At 22.5% G+C, this 23,435-nt stretch overlaps 1 protein-coding gene across 5 annotated transcripts in view; it reads right to left on the reverse strand.

Annotated features, from left to right (window-relative positions):
- Nucleotides 1-972: 972 nt before the first annotated feature.
- LOC122499749 (monocarboxylate transporter 12-B-like) overlaps nucleotides 973-23,435 on the reverse strand; it is a 49,753-nt gene continuing 27,290 nt past the window's right edge. For 2 of the 5 annotated variants that reach the window (XM_043608243.1, XM_043608244.1), the window contains 4 exons: nucleotides 5,020-5,257; nucleotides 4,320-4,446; nucleotides 3,874-4,053; nucleotides 973-3,387 (listed from right to left, as the gene is read on the reverse strand). In XM_043608243.1, coding sequence (XP_043464178.1) covers nucleotides 2,091-3,387; nucleotides 3,874-4,053; nucleotides 4,320-4,446; nucleotides 5,020-5,233 — 1,818 coding nt within the window. In that variant the 5' untranslated portion in view covers nucleotides 5,234-5,257 and the 3' untranslated portion in view covers nucleotides 973-2,090. Of the gene's footprint in view, nucleotides 3,388-3,873; nucleotides 4,054-4,319; nucleotides 4,447-5,019; nucleotides 5,258-8,440; nucleotides 8,548-15,888; nucleotides 16,566-19,429; nucleotides 19,637-23,435 lie in introns of those variants that run through there. The other 3 variants (XM_043608241.1, XM_043608245.1, XM_043608242.1) reach the window with 3 other exon arrangements.

A 23,435-nucleotide genomic window follows, 5' to 3' on the forward strand; every position in this document is an offset into this window, starting at 1 on the left:
AAATAAATATTTAATCATTATTATTTTTCCATAGGAATTGAAATTCTTCAAAAGATTCAAATTCAAACCCTTTTGAAATTTAACAACTTATAAGAATATTTATTATAAAACATGAAGAAATTGATAACTCCGAGTCTTCGACTCAGAGTGATCGGTTTCTTCATTTTTTTATAATAAATTAAAAATAATAATCTAAAATTTTAACTGAAATTCATTTTTAAATCAATTTTTATTAGAAAATTCTACAATAATTCATTTATTTAAATGCAAAAATAAATAATTTATTGAATAATTAAATATTTCTTAAAATTAAATTGTCATAAAGAATTTTATCAAAACATTTTTAAATAATTGATTTCTTTTGACAATTTTTAATAAAATTGTTAAAAACAATAACATTTTTCGAGGAATTCGATTAAAATTGTATTAAAAATAATTGAAATTCTGCGATGAGTTTTATTTATGAAAATAATTGAATTCCTAAAAAAAAATTTTATTATTTATGAAAATAATTCAATCTCTGTAAAAAATTTTATTATTTATTGAAAATAATTAAATTATTGCGAAGAAATTAATAAAAAATTTGTAAATATTAAAATTCATATGAAATTGAGGAAAATTTTTGAAAATAATTTAAATTTAGCTAAAAATTTTATTAAAAACTTTTAAAAAATTGAATTTTACCAAGAACTTTATTAAAAATTTTTAAAATAATTAAATTTTGTAAAAGAATTTTATTACTTTTTAAAATAATTGAATTTATGCAATTATTTATCATTTTTACAAAATTCAATTTTTTTTAGTGTTTTTGAGTAAAATTCGTCTATAAATTCACTATTTTTAAGAATAAATTAAATATATATATATGTATATATATATATATATATATTAAAATGTTCTTACAAATTTCAGAAGAACAACAAATTAATAACAATATTAACATTAAAAGTAGGGCTATAATAAGTTTTATACTTTTTATATAAAAAGTTTTAATTCACAAGTCTTACAATGAGTACCTTTGTTGTTGATAATTATTACAAATATATCGCTTACAAAGTTTAATAAAAAAATATGTTTTTTATTTTATTTTATTAAATTTCGTCTACTAACTGAATTACTGTCTTTATAATATTTTCTACTTAAACTAAACATGATTAAGAAGTTAATTAATTTATTTAAATTAAATCTACCACAAAAATAAATTCTACTCTCATTATTTATCTTATAATTATTATCGCACCATTCCTAAATATTAACCAAAAATAAAATTTAATTCAATAAAACTTAAGCTAACATTCAATTTTATTATAAATTATTTGTAATTTCAACTATTTAATTTCACTTGTAAATTAATTAGATATTAATAACAACGTTAAAAATTGTCATAAAAGTCAATATTGACTAAAATTAATATTAAAGTAAAAATTATTTCTTTTTTCCTAAAAAGATAAAAATTGTTTACACTCACAATATAATTAAAATTAAAAAAATTGAGGAATCTATTTATTTAAAAAAAAAGGCTGAGCAAGATGTTGATTAAAAAAAGTATTTTTTTAAAATACTTGTTTTTCAGTCTAGAAAGGAAAATTCGTCTACAACTTAGTATATCGTCCGAAGAAAATAAACTTGGGGCAGGTACTTTAAAGTCTGTAGTGATATAATAATATGTCCTTAAAACTAAATATGAAAAACAAAAAAGGGAAAAATTTTCTTTCTATAAATGCAAATAAAAATGTTTCTCTAGAAAGAAATTGCTTTATATATATATATGGAATTCTGTGGAGTATTTTTCACGAGATTTAAGAAACTTAATTAAAAATTAAATTATTAAAAAATTAGTTTTACGATTTTTCGGATGAAATTCGCTGTTGTTTAACAATGTCAGTTAGTAGCGCAATCTACCTTACCGACTGCGGGCGAAACATTCGAAAGACGCCATTCTACCGTCACTTCACATTATCATTTCATTTTCCCTATTTTAAATATTCATTAAAGTCAAGTTTCATACTAAAAATGAAATCTCCTCATGGGAACATAATAAAAGTCCCCCCCTTCTGGGGTAAATAAAAATTCGACACTATATTAATAAATTAATTCTCCTCCACTTCCTTGTTTTTCCTTCTCTTGACAATTGGCACAATCGCCCACAATGATGTGCCCAAAATAAGAATAATTCCCAATGCGAGAAATATTGGTTTATAAGTTCCCGTTTGTTCGTAAATACTCCCAAGTATCGGTGGTCCAAGTAATTGTAAAACACCATTGACAAACAATGCAATACCATAGGAGGAACTCAATCTATCGGCTCCCAACATATCAGCAAGTACAACTGTCGTTATTCCAATGTATGTACCCGACGATATTCCAAAGAGACCGCAAAAAAATGATAACATTCGATAACTAGAGAACATTGGCAATAGTGCAAGTGCAATACCACTAACACCAAGACCACCAACAAAATAATAATATTTTGGAATAAAATTAATGTCCGACAATGATGCGCCACCAATTCTTCCAATAAGATCCAATGCCGAGACAATTGATAATAATAGTGCTGCTGAATTCTTATCGAAACCCTCAGCAATTGCATAGGATGGTAATAAAATCATAAAATTTGTATTACTTATTGCTGATGTTGAATTTGATATTAAAATAACAAGATATATTGGATCCCTAAGTATACTGAGATCAAAGAATTTCTTCTTTTTCGGCAAATCCTGTTTTTCAGGATCAAAATTCGCCTCACATGATTTTTCATCATTGTAATTTTTTTTGCTGGCAAATTGTTTGGAGCATAAGCTTTTAAATATTCTTGGTACACGTGATTTTGGAGTGTCGTCAATTGGTAATGAGGTGAATTTCTCCTGTGCACTGGCAGTAAAAAAAGAATTCTCACGATTAATTTCATTCATTTGACTAGTTGACATTTCAATTGTTTTGGTTATTCTTGTTGTACTATCGGTAAATTTATCCTCGGCTCGGGAAATTTTACGATAACGCTCCATTGGCACTTCAATCGAGATTGATTGATTTTGATTCAATTGGAGACACCATTTATTGTCTAATTTCTCTGGTTGTAGAATTAATTCCTCTGAATTGATAACCCTATCCAGTTGAAGTGATTTATTGTTCAGATCTTTTTCTCTAATTGTTGGATTTATTTTATCTGCTGAAATAATTGATTGATTTGAGATTTGTTTTGCATTTTCTTCGTTAGTCGATTGAGTGATGTCTGCTGATGATTCGTCAAGTGTTAGAGCTTTATTGTCGACTCCACATTTTTCCGAAGTGATGGGTATTCTTTTCATGTGCCGCTCCACTGGATGATAGAGGAGTCCACAGAGTACACTGTTTAGCGTTATCGCTCCCATTATCAGCACGGCTCCCCTATTTGGAATTTTTATTTATAGCAATTAATTTTCTTTGTCTAGTTGCTATCAAGAAGGACTTTTTGCTCCAAGCGGATTAGAAACAAACCATTTTTATTTTAGACCAAGAGGATTAGATGCAGAACAATGAAAGAACTTTTGAATTGCTTTTGCTAACTTTTGTTAAAAAAGCTTGGTTAAGAATCGATTAGAAAAGTTAGGATCATTAACTGTTAAGAAAAACCTGTTAAGAAAAAACTGTTAAGGAGAAACTGTTAAGAAGAAACTATTAAAAAAAACTGTTAAAGAACGAAAAATGTTGGAACCAAAGTTTGAGAGCGAGTGTTGTGATGGCATTAGTCGCAGACAAATTTAGTTAGAAATTAATGCGATCCTAGAAAGTAAAAACAAAAAAATTTTTGGACCCAATGTTTGAGAGCGAGAGTTTTGATGATTAGATATTAGTTTGTGATTGAAAAAAAGTTGTGGGAAAAAATTCACTAACCTGTAGCCGACAGTGTTGAGAAGATGCTGCAAAAGAGGCGGCAGGATTATAGCGCCGAAGCAGCTGCCGGAGATGCACATTCCGTTCGCGAATCCCCGATATTTTTGAAAATACTCCGTCACTATGTAGACGCTGACAGGACACGTTAAACCTGCCCCGATTCCAACCATAATTCCATAACTGTATCAACAAAAAAACACAATTTACCTTGAGTAATTTACATCGAAACGTTAAATACGGTGGGAACTTTGGAGGTTAGGTGCCAATGCGCCTGCGCGACGCAGGAACGTAACTACAAATTCAAGGCCCCTTGGAAATTTTTCCCAAGCGATACAAATTTTCAGGAACGTCAAATTTTTAACGATAAATTAAAAATTCGTAAGAAACAAATTAATGAGAAGTAAATATTAGTAAATAGAAATAAATATTTGTGAATTCTAACCCACCTGACATACAAATATGGCACAGAAGTGGCGAAATAGCTAAACATCATTCCGGATGCTGCGAACGCTCCGCCGACCATTGTCACAGTTTTGTAGGAATACTTCATTGACAGGACACTCGACAACGGTCCTGAAATAACCCGAAATAATCCGCATAATACTCCTGCCTGAGAAACAGGGGTCGATTGTCAATAATTATTTTTCTCCATTCGAAAAAAAATTGCAATTTAATAAGAAAATTTGCTAAACGAAAAAACTCTCCCAATAAGAAATTTTCTCTTTACAACCGAAATAAATAAAAAAATGTTTTTAATTAAATTTTTAAAAATTAAAATTTTTAAACAAATTCTATTTTTTTTAAACACTATTTGCATATAATCACTATTTAAACCAGCATTAATTTAAATAAAATAATTTTTTAGTGAAGAATAAAAAAAAATTTATTTTTTAAAAAGAAGATTTTTAAAAAGATCTTTAGCAAATAATTAAAAAAAAAAATTTTTTAACAATTGTTTTAGCATCAAGGAATTTTTATTAATATTTCTAACGAAGAAAATTAACAAATTTTCTTATTTCAATGAAGACCTCTATATTGTAGATAAAATTGTACATATATACAAAGTATATAAAGGGTAAAAAAATTACTTCGGAAAAAAATGGTAAATAATGTTTAAAAAAAAAGTAAAAAATGTTTAATAATTACCAAGGGAACTGTAGAGGAAATAGCAGAGTGCAGGCATCCAGGAAGCTGTTGTCGGTGAAGCTTGAAAAACTTCGAGGAACTCAACAAAAAGTACACCGAATGATTTAACGGTCCCGGGAATTAGGACGTTCACTAAAACGGCGGACGTAAGAATCACCCATCCCCATCCGCCATCCGGTGGTACCAAAATTGTGTCTTTCGTTTTGTCCTTCATCTTCTCCTCTGTTTCCAATAATTCCTGAAAACATATTCAAAAAAAAAAATTTTTTTTATTAAGTAATTCTTTTTAAAATTTTGTTTTCAAAATAAAAAATATTTATTTCGTTTCTTTTTGAGAAGAGGAAGTTATTTAAAGATACTTAGTCAAAAAAAAAAAAAAATGTTAGTAGAAAATTTTGGGGTTTTTTCGGGCACTAAAAAGTGAGTCTTTTTTTCAAAATTCAGATTAGTTAGCAATTTGTTAATTTTTATAAAAACTGCAAAAGTATTTAGTACCACAGAGAAAAAAGAATCAGGGAGAGAAGAATTTAGTCGAAAATTTCGGGATTTTTCCGGGCACTGAAAATTAAAATCATTTTTTCAAAATAAAAAATTTTTATCTTCGAGAGGGGGGAAGTTATTTGGAGGTACTTATAATCAAAAAAGATATTAGAAGAAAATTTCAGGGTTTTTCCGGGCAATAAAAATTGAAATCTTTTTTGTCAAAAAAATGTATTTTTCTTTGAAGGGGGGTTGGTGGAAAGTTATTTGGAGATACTTACAGTCAAAAAAAATTTTAGTAGAAAATTTCAGGGTTTCTCTGGGCAATGAAAATCTGAATTTTTTTCAAAATTCAGATTATTTGGGAATTTGTTAATTTTTATAAAAACTGGAAAAATATTTAGTACCACAGAGAAAAAAAATTAGGCAAGGAAGAATTTAGTCGAAAATTTCGGGGTTTATCCGGGCACTGAATATTGAAATCATTTTTTTTTATTTATAAATATATATATTTTTTTAGAGTGGGAAGTTATTTAGAGAAAAGAAAATATTAGTGGAAAATTTTTTGATTTTTTAGGGCACTGAAAATTAAAATTTGTTTTTCAAAATTCTGATTAGTTAGCAATTTGTTAATTTTTTTAAAAACTTGGAAAATATGCGAAAAAAATTGTAGTCGAAAATTTCGGGGTTTTTCCGGGCACTGAAAATTAAAATCATTTTTTCAAAATAAAAAATATTTTTCTTTGAGAGGGGGGAAGTTATTTTTAGGTACTAAATAGTCAATAAAGATTTTAGGAGAAAATTTCAGGGTTTTTCCGGGCAATGAAAATTGAAATCTCTTTTGTCAAAAAAAAATTTTTTTTTCTTACGGGAGGGTGGGAAGTTATTTGGAGATAATTACAGCCAAAAAATATTTTAGTTGAAAATTTCAGGGTTTTTCCGGACACTGAAAATTGAATTTTTTGTTTCAAAATCAAACATTTTTTTTTTATGAACGGGAAAGTTGTTTGGAGATATTTAGTCAAAAAAGATTTTTAGTATAAAATTTCAGGGGTTTTCCGGCCACTGGAGATTGAAATATTTTTTCAAAAATCAAAAACACTTTTTCCTGTGAAAGAGGACAATTATTATATATTTACAAATATGCCAAAAAAATACATGCCCGGAAAATTCTAAATTTTAAAAATTGTTTATTGATTGTTTCTTGTGAATCATATTTACTCCTTACCAGATTTAATTTTAATTTAACTTAATTTTGAAAAAAGCTGTCACTACTTTTTATTTTTTTGAAAAATTTCGAGAAAATGTTGTTCCATAAGGACTTTTTTGACCCAAACACAAAATATCGGATTTACTCCATAAATTTTAATTTCTATTTTTAAATCCTTTTCTCACACTACTTTTTTTATAAACCTACTCTTAAAATTTTTGTCATCAACTTCAAAAAATTCGAAAAAAAACAAATTACATTTTTTTTCCAAAAATTTGTGCCCCGAAATTAATTTTAAAAAAAATTTCCTTTCTTTTTTACTTCTATTCTGACGAAAACAGCCGAAAAAACTGATGGAAACATTTTTTTTCTTTTAAAAAAATATCAATTTTAACAAAAAATCAGAATATCCCAAGAATTTAAATAATTTCATGCTTATCGTATTTAAAAATTTTTTTTTTTCTTTTTATCATTAGTGTTTAAAAATAAAATAATGAAAATTATAAGAAAATCGAAGGAACAAGATCCGCCTGCGCTTTAGGTCACGTATGAATGAATGCCTATTACTTCCCTCGATTACGACGTAAACACGTTCGGGAAAAGGTCCGCTATTTTTTTCTGATTTTTTTTTCATATAAACATCAAGGCGACGACACACTATTGGAATTTCGAAATCTACACTTGTGATGAAATACTTGGCGTTTTAATTATGAGCTTGATTAATAAATATGTATCTTTCGCTTTTATAATTTTAAAAATTTAATAAATTATTATGTCCTTTGTATAGAAAAAAGCACCCAAAAAAAATTCAAAGTGACGTTAACACGTGTAGCAAAAATTTTTACCGAACATTGTTTACTTTATACAAATTGTTACTATACTGTCAATATTAATTAATTATACAGTTAACATAACAATGTGATTAATTATATAATTATTTTAATTACATTTATAACAATAATTTTTAATTAAATTCTCTTATTATAATTTTATTTTCAACCATAAAAATAATTATTTAAAATTATAATTACAAATTTAATTAAGTACAATAATTGCAATAATATACAAATAAAAAAAAGTTACTTAGCAATAAAAAATAAATAAATTATCTAATATGAAGATAGAATAATAGTAATAATAATAATAATTATTATTATTATTAATAAATTATAACCAAAAAAAAAATTAACATTTTATTTAATTTTATGCATATATAAACAAACATTTATAATTTATAATAACTAAATAATAATAATAATATTATTAATAATATTAATATTAATAATAACAATAGTAACAACTAAAAATAATAGTAATTACTGATCCTAAAAATAATATAATACAATAATTGTTTTATAAACCCGTTGATGCTAAGCAAATAAATAAATTAATTAAATGAATAAACAAATAAATAATAATAAAAAATATTTTTCTTTTTTATTGAAAAAAATTTTATTTGAAAAAATTTAATGTTTCCTAACTTTACACTTAAATTACAAAATGCAATTAAATAATCTAATATTTTAATATTTTTAAATTTATATTTCATATTTATTATATAAAAATTTGGATACAATCAAAAAAAATTTTTCATATTTTAAAACTGAATTTGAATTGAAATAAAAAAAAAGAAATATTTTCTTTTTCTTTAGAGTTTTAAGAAAAAAAGCTTCCATTTCACATCACTTGAGAGTAATTAAATAGAAAAAAAATAATAATAATAATAATTACCTTCTTCATCTTTACGAATTGAATGGAAATATAACACCAAACTGCAGTTATAATCAACACAATCTACATGCGAAAGAGTCTTGTTCAACTCCTCTTTTTATAAACATTTTATACCCCCACAAATATTAGTGCTGCTATCTATCGCGTAAATATAAGATCATATAATGTAATAATTGAAATTCTGGATACTTATTGCAGTATCAAAAAAAAAAAAAGAAAAGAGAGAGAGAGAGAGAAAGAAAAAATAAGTTTCATTTACTTTATAAAAATTTATGGCACAAATAGTTTGTTAATTAAACAATTTTTCAAGTAACTATTTTCAATTTTATTGAATACGGTAATTATTATTATTATTAAAAAATAATGTCAATTTTTCCACTTTGCTCGAAATTATTATTAAAAATATTATTAGTTTAATTAATATTAATTATTAATTTAGTATTAATTATTATTAATGATAAAAGAAAATTTTTTAATATTAATTATTATTAATGTTAAGAGAAAATTTTTTAATATTAATTATTATTAATATTATCAATATTTATTATTACTTAATATTTATTTTTATTTCTTAATTTATTGTTTTGTTTGTAAAATTATATGCAAATTACAAATAGACCAAAAACATTACTAACATTCTAGACATATTTTTAGGGCCTGAAGAATATCAATAATATTCTTTGAATACTACTTTCTTTCCTAAACATTAATATCTGTATGATATGAATTGATATGAATGAAACTTAAGCAATATTAAGAGTATTAATAGTATTCCATCGATATTAATAGTATTTATGAAATATTAATAGAATATTAGAAATATTAATAGTATTCAAAGAATATTAATAATATTCAAGGAAGTTCAATAGTAATTATGGAATATTCATAGTGTTTAAGTATTGATAGTATTTAGAAAATATCAATACTATTTAAGGAATTTTAATAGTATTCAAGGAATATTAATAGTATTCAAGGAATATTAATAGTATTCAACGAATATTATTCGTTGTATTCAAGTATTCAAGGAATATTAATAGTATTTAAGAAATGTCAGTAGCACTTAATGAATAAGTATAAGTATTCAATGATACTTATCGTAGAAGTATTCAAAAAATATTTGTAGTATTCAAAGGATATTAATAGTATGCCAAAAACATTTATAGTATTTAGGGGATATTAATAAGTATGAAAATGAAATCTATAATATTTCAGGAATACTAATAGTCATTACGAGATATTAATAGTATTCAAACGACATTAATACTATTTAAAAAGCAATAATAGTATTCAAGTAATAAAATACTATTTAAGACATTTATAGTTATCAAGTCATATTAATAGTATAGAAGTGATATTAATAATATTCAAGTGATATTAATAATATTCCAGTGATATTAATAACATTCAAGTGATATTAATAGTATTCACAAGATATTAATAGTATTCAAGTGATATTAATAGTATTCACAAGATATTAATAGTATTCAAGTGATATTAATAGTATTCCTAAGATATTAATAATATTCAAATGAACATTTACTAATATTCGAATTTTATTATTTTTGTATCTCTCTGAACAAAACTATACATACAAATTACAATGAAATATTGATGTTTTTTATATTAACTTTTCCATTACGGCTTAAATATAAGATTTCGTCTACGCACGTGGCTGTAAATTAATAACGCAAACAAAATTTCAAATAGATTCTGATATAACTGTAAACACAAACACTGATATAACTGTATTTTTTAGGTAAAATCGAGACGTTTCCTAGATTTACGTAATAAAGGTTGTAACATCTGATTTATCAATGGAAAACGGTAACTGTTTGTTTTTCCTTAATTAGAATTATAACGTAATTTGCAAACTATTAATTTATAATTATATATGTATATATATATAATTAATGTGCTGTTTTTAATTATTATTATATTATTATTATTATTTTTTTTTTCTTTTTACTATTTTTTTCTATTTTTTTACTATTATTATTTTTTCTATAATAATGAATATTTTTCATATTACAATTATTATTGCTGTTGTTGTTATTATTGTTATTATTAAAATTAATATTCTTTTATTATTATTATTATTATTATTTTTACATTCTTATAATGCTATTGTTATTGTTGTAAATTACTATCTTAAATATTTATACGACAGAGATATACATAGCATAGTGTACAAATACCAAAGAAATAATGAAATAACTACGGGATTAATAATTTTTTGACACTACCGAGAGATCAAATTCGTGTGACGTCATTTAAAGTATACATATACATATGTATATATACTCAAATAAAAAGAAATGCGTATAATTAGTGTCAATTATCAACTGACTACTATGACGAAAAATTCTCATGACTCCCAATAATAATAAAAAAAAGAGGGAAAAAAACATTTTGATTAAAACTCATTTTAACACCATGTGACTATAAACTAATGTCAATTAAAGTATCATTGAACTTTCTTAATAATAAATAAATAAAAAAAAAATGTAATATAAGATATGTAAAATTGTAAATAAAATAAGATAAAATAGAATGAAAAATTTTAGACAATTGTCCTGTCTATAAATAAATGAATAAATAAATGTAACGTGAAAATTAAATTATTAAAGATAATAGAAAGAAATGCTATTTAATAATAAATTAATACTTATTTAGTTATTAAATTAAGAAAACAATGTAAGAAATATTAAAGTTATAATTAAAAATCATTTTTTTCTATTTTATAAAAATTTAAATTTCAAATTTTCCCGCCTTTCGCAAACTTCATGTCATGGCTAATAGATAGCGCATACTCTCTCACAAGCGCATTAACTCCCGTCACTTATTAATTGAATATTATTATATATTTTTATTTAAAAATCGAATATAATTATTATAATATTATTAACATATTAGTATTAAAAATAAATGAATAAATAATAATGTAATATAATTATACAAAAAAATATAATAATTACTAATTAATATTTTTTTATGTTAATGTGCTAATAATTTTGTAATTTATTAGAATGAAAATTTAAATAATAATAAATATTATCTTTCTTTGTTATATTTATCTCAAAAATTAACTAAATTATTTGCCTCTCACTATATTAGCGTCCAAAAAAAATAAATGTTAATATCACTTTTTTTAATTCCACGAAAACTGAAAATTACCTTTTTAATGAAAATGCAAATTTTGGAGAAAATATTTTTAACACACATTTTCGTTGAAACACAAATTTATTGTAATTTTTTTCAAAATACTTCTTTTCCCTTGGAAATTATCACAATTTTTTCTTCTCAGCCAACAGAACATAAAGGAGAAAAAAATTTTAATGGTTCAGAAATCAATTTACTCAATCAATTGGCAAAGCAAAGTAAAATCAATTGGCATTGACCGGAGGGATGATGCTAATCGCACCTAATACACGTCAGACGGTTGCTTTAAATAGAATTATTCCGGATGGAAAAGAAACACAAATCTTTCGTCACATTTCTTATTATAAAAAAAAATTCGACACTCTTAGTTAATTATTGAATAATAAAAAATAATAATAATAATAAGAAATAATAATAAAAATTATTATAATTCTAATAATAATTATAATTGTAATAATAATTTCAATAATAATTAAAAATTTCCTAATTTTTTACTAATAATCTCAATTAGTGAATTAATTAATACTTATTAATTAATTAACTAATTTCAATTAGTTCTTAACTAATTAACATCAACCATAATAATAAATTAATTAACAAATTTAATAAATAAAATAGTTTTTAATTGATTAATATTATTAATTAATTAATTAACTGATTTCAATTAATTAATTGAATAAATTGAAATGAAAAAAAAAATTTCCAATCAAATTTTTTATCGTAAAATAATTTTAAAAATTCGACAAATTTTTTTTTCAAATCGGTTGTTGGGGGAAGAAATTAATTTGCTAAAAAATGCTTCTTTGTATAAGTGGACAATTAATATTCGGTCACGAAAGGGTCATTGCACGGTGAGAAAAAATGCACGTGATCAAAGGTTATTAAACCCACACAACTTGGAGAAATACTTTATATTTTATTTAAATTTAATAAAAAAAAAAAAAAAAAAAGAATTACAACTTCCCTGCAAATTTTATTTCAATTTTGTCGTAAAAAACAAAATTCCTTGAAAATTCATAAAATGTACAATCACTAAATAGAAAAATTGATATGAAATCAAAATGTAACAAAGAAAATTCATTTTACACTTTAATTTGAAAAAAAATTTAAACAATTTTTTTTTGTAAACTTCAACTTAAAACGAATTGTTTTCCAACTCTTCCAAAACTGTAATTTGCAAAAACAAAATTAAAACACTTTTTTCCTCAACTTCAATTTAGAAAAAAAAACTGAAGAAAAATACTTTCTTTTTTTTTAAAAGGGACATATAATTCTAAAAATAAAAAAACGGGTTAAAAACCGGGAATATAAAAGAAAATGAATTTTTTATATAGATTATATATAAAAGAGAAAGAAAAAGCGGACATATTTATAATCTTGACAATAATCATATTGATTACAAAATTATAAATTTACAATAACAATAAAAAAAATGACCTTAATATCCCTAACGGTTAGCACCGTTACAGTTATTAGTGTATTACTTTTGAGAGGATAATAAAAGAAGGACTCGGGGATATATATACGAAAAAAGGACTCTCTCAAACCGAGAAAAAGAATTTTGATAATAAAAATAAAAAAAAAATCCCCAACCGAAAATCCAACGTCTCACAAGAATATTATTTATCGAAGGGAAAAGAAGCATTTTTTTCACTAAAGATATTATTTTTTATTGTTGCTCATTTTTAATATTACTATTATTATTATTATTATTATTATTATTATTATTAATATTTTCACTTCATCTTCTCAAAAAAAAAATTCTTAATATTACTATTTTGTAATATTATTTATTATATTCAATTACGGGCTTAATAAATAAATATTATTACTATATTCTTAATTTATTTTTTATATTATTTACAGCTTTTAATATTATTATCATCATCACTTTTGCAAATATTATTCATTATTGTAAAACACTATTATTGTTATTATTATTATTATTATTATTATTATTATTTTCAATTTTTTTAGTTGTTATATGATTTTTTATTTCTTAAATTATTTATTATTTATAATAATATTTTATTTTCAACTTTTATTATTACTATCATTTTAATAATTTTATCATTATTTCAAATAATTCATTATGCAAAAATGTATATTTTCGTATATTTGTTAAATAAAACAAAGTAATTATATATTTTTACCTAAGAATAATAATTAATAAAAATATTGAAAAATTGCTAGTAATGATAACGAACTCTAATAACAATGTTTTTTATTTATATTTTTATTTTAAAAAAGACGATTTTAGTAAATAATAATATAACAATAGTGCAACAATTAAAAATAATAATATTAACAAAAAAACAGTAATAAATGAATAAATTATTAATATTTTTATTATTATTATTATTATTATTATTATTACGTTTGTATCCAAATAAATGAATAAATATAAAAAATATAATTAGACAATGAAAATTTCAAAAAATGATAATTTTTTTTTTTTGCACAATAAAGACAGAAATAGACTTTAATGTTGATAATAAAATAGAATTTATGGTTTAAGATACAAATAATAATTTTTTCGAACAAAGCAAAATGTACTAATTTTTCTTTTTTGGTCTAAAACTTTTTTTCGGAAAAATTTTTTTATTCTCAAAAAAAAAGAGAAAAAATAATTGAAAAATTTTCCATAGAAAGAAAAATAATTTTTTTAAACTTTAAATTTTTTTTTTAAAATTAAAAAAAGTTCCAAAAAACTTTTTTAATTAAATATGAAACAATGCAGAAATATTTTCTAAAGTAGGGTATAATAATATATTTTCACTACATCACACACGAAGTAGAATTTTGTAATTTTTTCTAAGCCCGTTTATCTTCTATATATAAATACACTGAGTAAAAAATTTATTTGATTCAAATAAGCAAATTAGTTTTCTATTATCAAATAAATATTTACTTCAAGTAAATAATTTCTATTTTCAATCAATTATGATGGTATTTGCTTTAAAAATACTGAAATATATTATTGGTACACATTGACTGGATTTAAATAAAAATTATTCGATTCAAGTAAGTATTTAATAAACTGAAATAAAGTTTATTTGATTCAGGAAAATATTTAATTGACTTAAATAAACTTTATTTGATTCAGGTAAATATTTGTATTTGACTTCAATAAACTTTATTTGATTCAGGCAAATATTTATTTGACTTCAATGAACTTTATTTGATTCAAGTATACGGAGTGAAAATATATATATTAAATTTTGTAAAAGTATTTTACAACTTGGGAAAAAAGTGCAACAAATCGAAATTTTCACATAAAAAATAATAAACAGTGAAAGAAATAATATGAAATTTAAAAAAAGTTATGTTAAAATATAACTAAAATTCTTTAATTTGATATAATTGTACTAAATTCCACTTAAGTTTTTTTCTAAAGTTTAATATTTTTTATATCAAAATTTTGCATTTTTTCCCCAAAAATTGTGAAAATCTTTTACAAAATTAAACATAATTTTCTCTCCGTGTAAATATTTATTTTACTTAAATAAACTTTTTTGATTCAGACAAATATTTAAGTGACTTAAATAAACTTTATTTGATTCAGGCAAATATTTAAATGACTTAAATAAACTTTATTTGATTCAGGTAAGAATTTATTTAACTTAAATAAACTTTATTTGATTCAAGTAAATATTTATTTGTCTTAAATAAACTTTATTTGATTCAGGTAAATCTTTATTTGACTTAAATAAACTTTATTTGACTTAAATAAACTTTATTTGATTCAGGTAAATATTTATTTGACTTAAATAAACTTTATTTGATTCAGGCAAATATTTATTTGACTTAAATAAACTTTATTTGATTCAGGTAAATCTTTATTTAACTTAAATAAACTTTATTTGATTTAAATAAACTTTATTTGACTTAAATAAACTTTAATTGATTTATATAAACTTTATTTGACTTAAATAAACTTTATTTGATTCAGGCAAAAATTTATTTGCTTGAAAAATACTGAAATATTATTGGTTCACATTGACTGGATTTAAACAAAAATTATTCGATTTAAGTAAATCTTTATTTGACTTAAATAAACTTTATTTGATTCAGATAAATATTTATTTTACTTAAACTTTATTTGATTCAAGTAATTCTTTATTTGGACCAAGTAAATATTAATTTGAATAAAATAAATTTTTTTCCAAGTGTAATTAAATACTAAATAATTCAAAAATTCAAAATTCAAAAAATTAAATATTTGAATTTAAATTCTCCGAAAAGCATAAGTTTAATAAGAGAATAAATGTTTCCCCCAATTTGCTTACCTTAATTTTGAACGATAAGAATGAAGAAGAAGAAGAAGCAGAAATTGATGAGTTTGATGAGTTTTGATGATTTTGATGATAATGATGATAAAGTTGATGACGAATGTTGCGTTGATGATGAGAATATGAGGATACGTTTATAGAGAATATTCTCTCAACTCTCAAGTGAGAGAGATGAGTGTGATGCTGTGGCAAAGACCAAAGGCAAAATCCAAAGGCCTCTCTTTGCAGTTTGAAATAAACGACGTTTTCTTTCTACAACACACTGCAGTGTGTATATTGCTCTTCTCTCGTTCTTGAATCTTTTGCAGGGAGGCTGCTGTTGCTGCTGCTGCTCCTGCTTGCCTCAGTGCTTAAAGGCGGGGGTTTATTCTCTCTCGTTCGATGTGTGTAGAGGTAACACTGATCAAGTTCACTAAGACTTTAACCACCTTCGACCCAACTGTTGAACCCTGGAACTGGTTCCTCCACTTTGCCTTCTTCTTGTTGTTGCTCTTCTTCTCCTTTTTATTTCATCTTCTGCTTCCTCCTCCTCTTTCCTCCCTCTATACGTTTATATTTTGCCTTCTTTTTAATCCTCCACTCCTCTTTCTTTTTCCCGTGTATTTATCTCTTCTTTTTCTTCTCTTTCTTCTTTCTCTTACTTCTGCCTCTTTTTTTCACCTTCTCATAAAACCTAAATTTATATTTCATTCAACTTGTTAAAAAAAAATTATGCTAATCCTTTAATAATGTGTTGACCCCTCGTTTTTTGACCGGAGGGTAAATTTGAGAAGGGGGGGGGGCAAATTTCCAAGATAAACACTCAATAATGAATTATGTTCGAAGAAGAAAAAATACAAGAATTAAAAATTCGTTACTTTGAATTTTTTTCTTTCGAATTTATTATCGCTAATTTTAGTTTTTATTTCCTTTTTTGTTTTCTATTTTATTTATTTATTTATTTTTGCTATGAAGCAAAAAAATTAAATTTTTTCATAACAATAAAATAAAGCATTATTTTATATTATAAGAATATTGGATTGTAGGTCAAAAGTTCCAAATACGAATTTCAATTATTCGTAAATTCTTCAATCAAATATTATATTAGAAAATAAAAACTTCAAATAATATATAAAAAAAATTCAATTAAACTTTTTCAAAAAAATTCATTTGAAAATTCAATTATTTCTAAAAATTCACGCTATATTGCTTTTAATATTCAATTGTTATCTAAAATTTTAACTGAAATTTACTTTTAAATCAATTTTTATTAGAAAATTCTACTGAAATTCAATTATTTAAATACAAAAATAAATAATTTGTTGAATAATTAAATGTTTCTTAAAATTCAATTCTCATAAAGAATTTTATCAACAAATTTTTAAATAATTCAATTCTTTCGACGAATTTTAATAAAATTTTTAAGAATAATTACATTTTTCGAGGAATTCGATTAGAATTGTATATTAAAAAATAATTTAAATTCTGCGATGAGTTTCATTATTTTTTGTGAAAATAATTGAATCTTTGTAAAAATTTTATTATTTATGAAAGTAATTGAATTATTGCGAAGAAATTTATGAAAATTACGGATATTACGAACTTGAAGCAAAACGGATCTTTTAAAAAAAACAAAATTAACGAAATAGATTTAAATTTATTTATTGAGTTTGAAAAAAATTAGCAACAAAAATAAAAAAAATTATATTCATTAAATTAATTAAAATAAAACGAAAAATAAAATATATTAAATAAAGATAATAAACTAAAAAAAATGCCTAAAATTTGATTTTATCTACAAAAATGCCATCTAACGGTGACCTTGACGTTCACAGGTGAAGAGTTGCATCTCCATATTGAAACTCAATATGTTCGTCAATATTTGTAATTCTATAAATATTTATAATCAAAATTTATAAAGTTTGACAATTAATAAAAAATAGATCTCAATTTTCAATTTACTTTCCTTTTCGGATACTTTTATCGTCTCCAATTTATTTTTGAATCTTAGAATTAATTTCTTCACTTTAAAATTGATATTTAAAATCTCAATTTCAAAAATAAAATAAGTGTCTTCTCTAACGAAATAAGTGTAGTAAATTATTTATAAAAAATAGTAGTTAAATAGTTGTATGACATAAAAAAACGTGTCAAAAAGTATCAAATAATCGCAAAGAGTTCAAGGCCAGAAAATATACTGAAGTTTGTTAATTAAAATTGCAATTTAATTCACAAAATAAACCCGAAATTTATTAATCAAAATTATAATAAATATTGACAAAATAAATTTTAAAAAATAACAAAATAAATGTATTTTAATTAGAATTATAAATAAAAGTAACGAATAATGAACTTTTAATAATTTAACTTGAAACAAAAATTAACAAAACGAGCAAAATCCACTAACAAGTTGATTGATTTTGACTCATATAACTTTTCTTGTTGTCATTCCATGAATTGAAATATTAAATCATTTAAAAACTAATTTAAGTGAAAAATTTAATTATTTAAAAATCAACATTTAATAAAAAGTTCACTTATTTAGAAATTCAGAAAAAATCAACTATACTGTCAAAAATTAAAAATAAATTTATACTTAAAATACTACTAAAGAATGTGAAAATTAATTATTATAGAAAATAATTAATTTGAAAATTAAAAATAAAGTAAAAAAAAATTTATTTGAAAATTAAAAATAAAATAATAATTAATTTAAAAATTAAAAAAAAAGTAAAAAAAATAATTATAAACAATTGATAGAAGCATAAATTCTTTTGTCAATCGATATTAAAAAACTATTTAAAAATTAAAATGATAAAAGAAAAAAATGTTAATAAAATAACTTTTAATATATAAAAAAATTTTCCAACAACGAATAGATAACAAAAAGCCATTTATTTCTATTTTTCTAATCAATATCTTCAAATAATAATACTTTACATGAAGATAGATAAATTCTAATCATAAATTATTATACATTAAAAGATATAATTGTTACACCACTTTTACGTAAATTTAATGCAATTAAACAAAATGTTTCCCTTTCACTGGAGAGTTTTTAAATTGCAAACGGTGAAATGATTGAAGAAAAAACTTGTCTTTAACATACGCGCGTGTCTATATGCGGGAATGCCTTTGATATTAAATATAAACATGTATATATAATATATTGTTTAGCATATAATACAAAGTGAAAATAAATAAGCAAGAAAGAAATTTTAACTATCAATAATAAAAACCAAAATTATAATAATAAAAACAATGAAAACAATAATTTAAAAAAAATTATTAATAACAATAGTAATACCAACAATAATAAAAACCAAAATTATAATAATAACAATAATAATAATAATAATAATAATAATAACAATAATAATAATAATAATAATAATAATAATAATAACAATAATAAAAACAATAAATAAAAAATATAAATAAAGTATTAACAATTATTTGTAAGAATAGTAACAACAATTTTAATTTAAACAATTTTTTAAATAATATATATATATATATATATATACACTTGTATGTGTGTGTTTATATATAGATATACCTGACTCATTGTGAATTCCTGAAATGTGTCATAATTGCCAAACGTGTTGTGCACCTTGATTTTAGCGTTGAACCCCTTTGACACCACTTTAATAAACCGAAAATTATAAAACCGGTTCGATTTGTCGCGATTTTCATTTCTTCCTTCGTCGTATGTGTCCACTGGAAAACTAGTTGCAAATGAAGATCTCGAGCTTCGACTCGAATGTCTTACGATACTATAATGTCCAAGTGGGAGTAATTCATTTTATGTACATTCTTTTCTATTTTTTTCTTTTTATGCATTTTAGATAAATTTAATTTAAAAAAATAATTATTATACCTTATAAAATAATAATAATAATACCAATACTAATATAATAATAATATAATAGAAATAATACTTATAATAATATAATAATAACACTAATTGTTGTTATTATAATTATTATTATTATTATTATTATTAATAAATTACATAAATGTCCCGTATACTGGTTAAATAAAAAATAAATAAAAATAAAATAGTAATTATTACATTGTAATAATATTATTATTAATTTTACCATTATTTTTGTTAATTTTCTAAAATTGTTTTTTCTAAAACCTAAAGCTAATATTTTTATCTTTAATTTTTTATTGTTATTATCAATTAAAAAAATCACTCTTTCTATTATTTTCAAATATACTAAAAAAGAAGTGCAATTTTTATTTTCATTTAAGAAAGAAGTAAATTTTTAAAAAAGAAAAGCAAATAAAAAATGTATGGCAAATAGCCATGAAAATAAACAGTGATAGAAAGTAACTAAAAGAAGAGAGAACTATCTATCGATGTCCGAGTTGAGAAACACTGCTCGCGTAAAGGGGGGGGGAGCGCCACAACCAATCACAACTCATCATCCCCACTTCTCGTCTATTGTCCAAGCAGTGTTCTCAACCCAAGCGCCGTAGAACGATACTCAAAAATATTTCTAATTGAATTATTTTACTTTACTAGTAATTGTAACGATAATTATTAATTATAATAATATAATTATATAGTATAATTATTTATTAAATTTAAAAAAATTTTTAATTAATTTAAAAAATGTTTAATTTAATTTTTAAGTTATTGTACAAAATTATAATATAATTATTTTTATTACTTGTTATAAAATTAAAAGTTAATGACAATTAACAACAATCAAAATAATATAATAAAATTATGATAACATTATAAAAAAAATTTTTTTTTCATTAAAACAATAAATTATATTTTTTCCCTCCTTTTGCTGCGAATTTTCTAAGAGACTCATAATTTTTGTTATTATAAAAATAGCAAATATGATGACGATGATGTTGATAATGATTAATTGAATTATATGTTTTGTTGCAAATTAAAAAGAAATGCAAAAAAATAATTGCATTTTTTTTTAATCAAGGAAAACGGAAGTCTCTTGGTAACGATGTGTATAGAGGGGAAAAAACCGGTTTTTCGGGGTCTCACGCGCCTTTTAAATAAGACATTTTGTATTAATAAAGTGATGAACATTATATTTTTACGGTATTTATTCTTCACGATGACACGTGTACGTAGAAAATGATGCCGTTAACCTTTATCGACGATTATGCTTTAGAAAAAAAAAATTTGAAAAAAAACCCACACGATTTTCTAATATTGTCATAAAATTTACTAAAATGTTGAGTAAAATGATGCGATTAATGTCGTGTTTATTTCTGTTTTATATGTCTGATAGAAAATTTTATTTCTAAACACTGCGCACACAACATTGTTAATAACTATACAGTACTTAAAATTTTTCAACTTAAAGAATAGGAATTTGAAAAACAAATTCTAATTTTTATATTTAAACAATTTAAAAAAAAAATGTAGATAAAATTTTATTTTTCCAAATTCATTTTAATTCGACTAAAAAAAAAAGATTCTCCAACAAGATTTTGCAAGTTTTTTAAATTTCCTAAAAAAAAATGTGACTAATTTCAGTGCAAATTTGAGGTTCGATTTAAAGAAATTTAAAACGATTTTGAATTTTTTTTGCCGATTTTTTCAACATTAATTTTTTAATTTAAAAAATTTTTAATGCTGATTTTAATATTGGGGCATTATTTTTAAATTGCGAAATTATTATAACAAAAAGAATGGGCCATTTGAATATTTTAAGAGCCACTGCAAAACAAATTTAAAATTGGATTCAATATGGAGGACAAATTTGGAAAAATTCCACGAATCTGTTTAAAAAATTTATGTCACACAGGGATTTTCGATGTCACTGAAAACAAATTTGACAAAGTTGAATTTACAAAATTCAAAATGGCGTCTTCAATATGAAAGACGGTTTCTTCGAATTTTGACAATTATTTCGAAAATATTTTAAAAAGGTTGACGCAATTAAAATTATTTTGAAAATATTTTAAAAAGGTTGAAGCCATTAGAATTATTTTTAAAATATTTTAAAAGGGTTAAATCAATTAAAAAGTATTTTAAAGCTATTAAAATTATTTTTAAGATATTTCCAATAATTGGAAAATAAAGTTTTAAAAGTATTTTTGAAAAAACAACAATTATTTAGAAAATGTCTTCAAAAGATTAAAGCTATTAAAAGTATTCTAAAAATTTTTAAGATTTTAAAAGTAATTTTAAAGAAATTACAATTTTTTTGAAATTAATTTTAAAGGGTTTAAGCTATTAAATATATTTTGAAGATATTTTTTATATTTTGAAGATATTAAAGATTTTTTTGGAGAAATGATATTCATTTTGAAAATATTTTAAAAGATTGAAGTTATTAAAACTATTTTGAAGATAATTTAAGTATTCTCAAAATTTTAAAGAATTTTAAAGTATTTTTTAAGAAATAACAATTATTTGGAAAAAATTTTAAAAACCTAACGATATTAAAATTATTTTGAAGATATTAAAGGTTCTAAAAGTATTTTTGAAGAAATTACAATTAACTTAAAAATGTTTTAGAAAAGTTAAAGCAATTAAAAAGTATTTTAAAGCTATTAAAATAATATTTAAGATATTTCAAATAATTTGAAAATATTAAAAGTTTTGAAAGTATTTTTGAAGAAACAACAATTATTTAGAAAATATCTTTAAAAGATCAAAGCTATTGTTAAAGTATTCTGAAAATATTTAAGATTTTAAAGAAATTTTGAAGAAATTACAATTTTTTTGAAAATAATTTTAAAAGGTTGAAGCTATTAAATGTATTTTGAACATAGTTATTGTATTTTAAAAATATTTTTTGTATTTTGAAGATATTAAAGATTTTTTTGGAGAAATGATATTCATTTTTGAAAATATTTTAAAAGATTGAAGCTATTAAAACTATTTTGAAGATAATTTAAGTATTCTCAAAATTTTAAAGAATTTTAAAGTATTTTTTAAGAAATAACAATAATTTGGAAAATATTTTAAAAACCTAAAGATATCAAAATTATTTTGAAGTTTTATATGGGTTTTAAAAATGTTTTAAAAAAGTTAGAGTACTTAAAAAGTATTTTAAAGCTATTAAAATTATTTTTAAGATCGTTCCAGTCGTAATTTGAAAATATTAAAGGTTTTGAAAGTATTTTCTAAGACACAACAAAAATGAAGACACATAAATTTTTTGAAAATATTGAGGAATTCTCTTGAAATTTGTCATTTAGGGAATTTCGGGGTCGTTAATTGCGAATTTGGCCCTTGATTTGCAAAATTTAAAATGGCGTCTTCAATATGGAGGACTTTTTCTTGGAATTTTAACGAATTCGCATAAACTTTGTATCTTAACATTTTTTTTTTAGATTTTCTCATAGATTCCGAATTTCGCACTGACTTTGCAAAATGCAGAATGGTGTCTTCAATATTTAGGCCAATTTTCGAAAATTTTAACGAATTTACTAGGAATTGTGTTTGTCTCATTAATTTCGAATTTTGCCTCGGATTTGCAAAATTCAAAATGGCGTTTTCAATATGGAGGACATTTTTTTAGAATCTTAACGAATTCACTTGAAATTTGTCACTCAGGGATTTTCGGGGT

The sequence above is a fragment of the Leptopilina heterotoma genome, unplaced genomic scaffold (assembly GCF_015476425.1).
Source record: "Leptopilina heterotoma isolate Lh14 unplaced genomic scaffold, ASM1547642v1 Lhet_174, whole genome shotgun sequence".
Taxonomy (NCBI): Eukaryota; Metazoa; Arthropoda; class Insecta; order Hymenoptera; family Figitidae; genus Leptopilina; species Leptopilina heterotoma.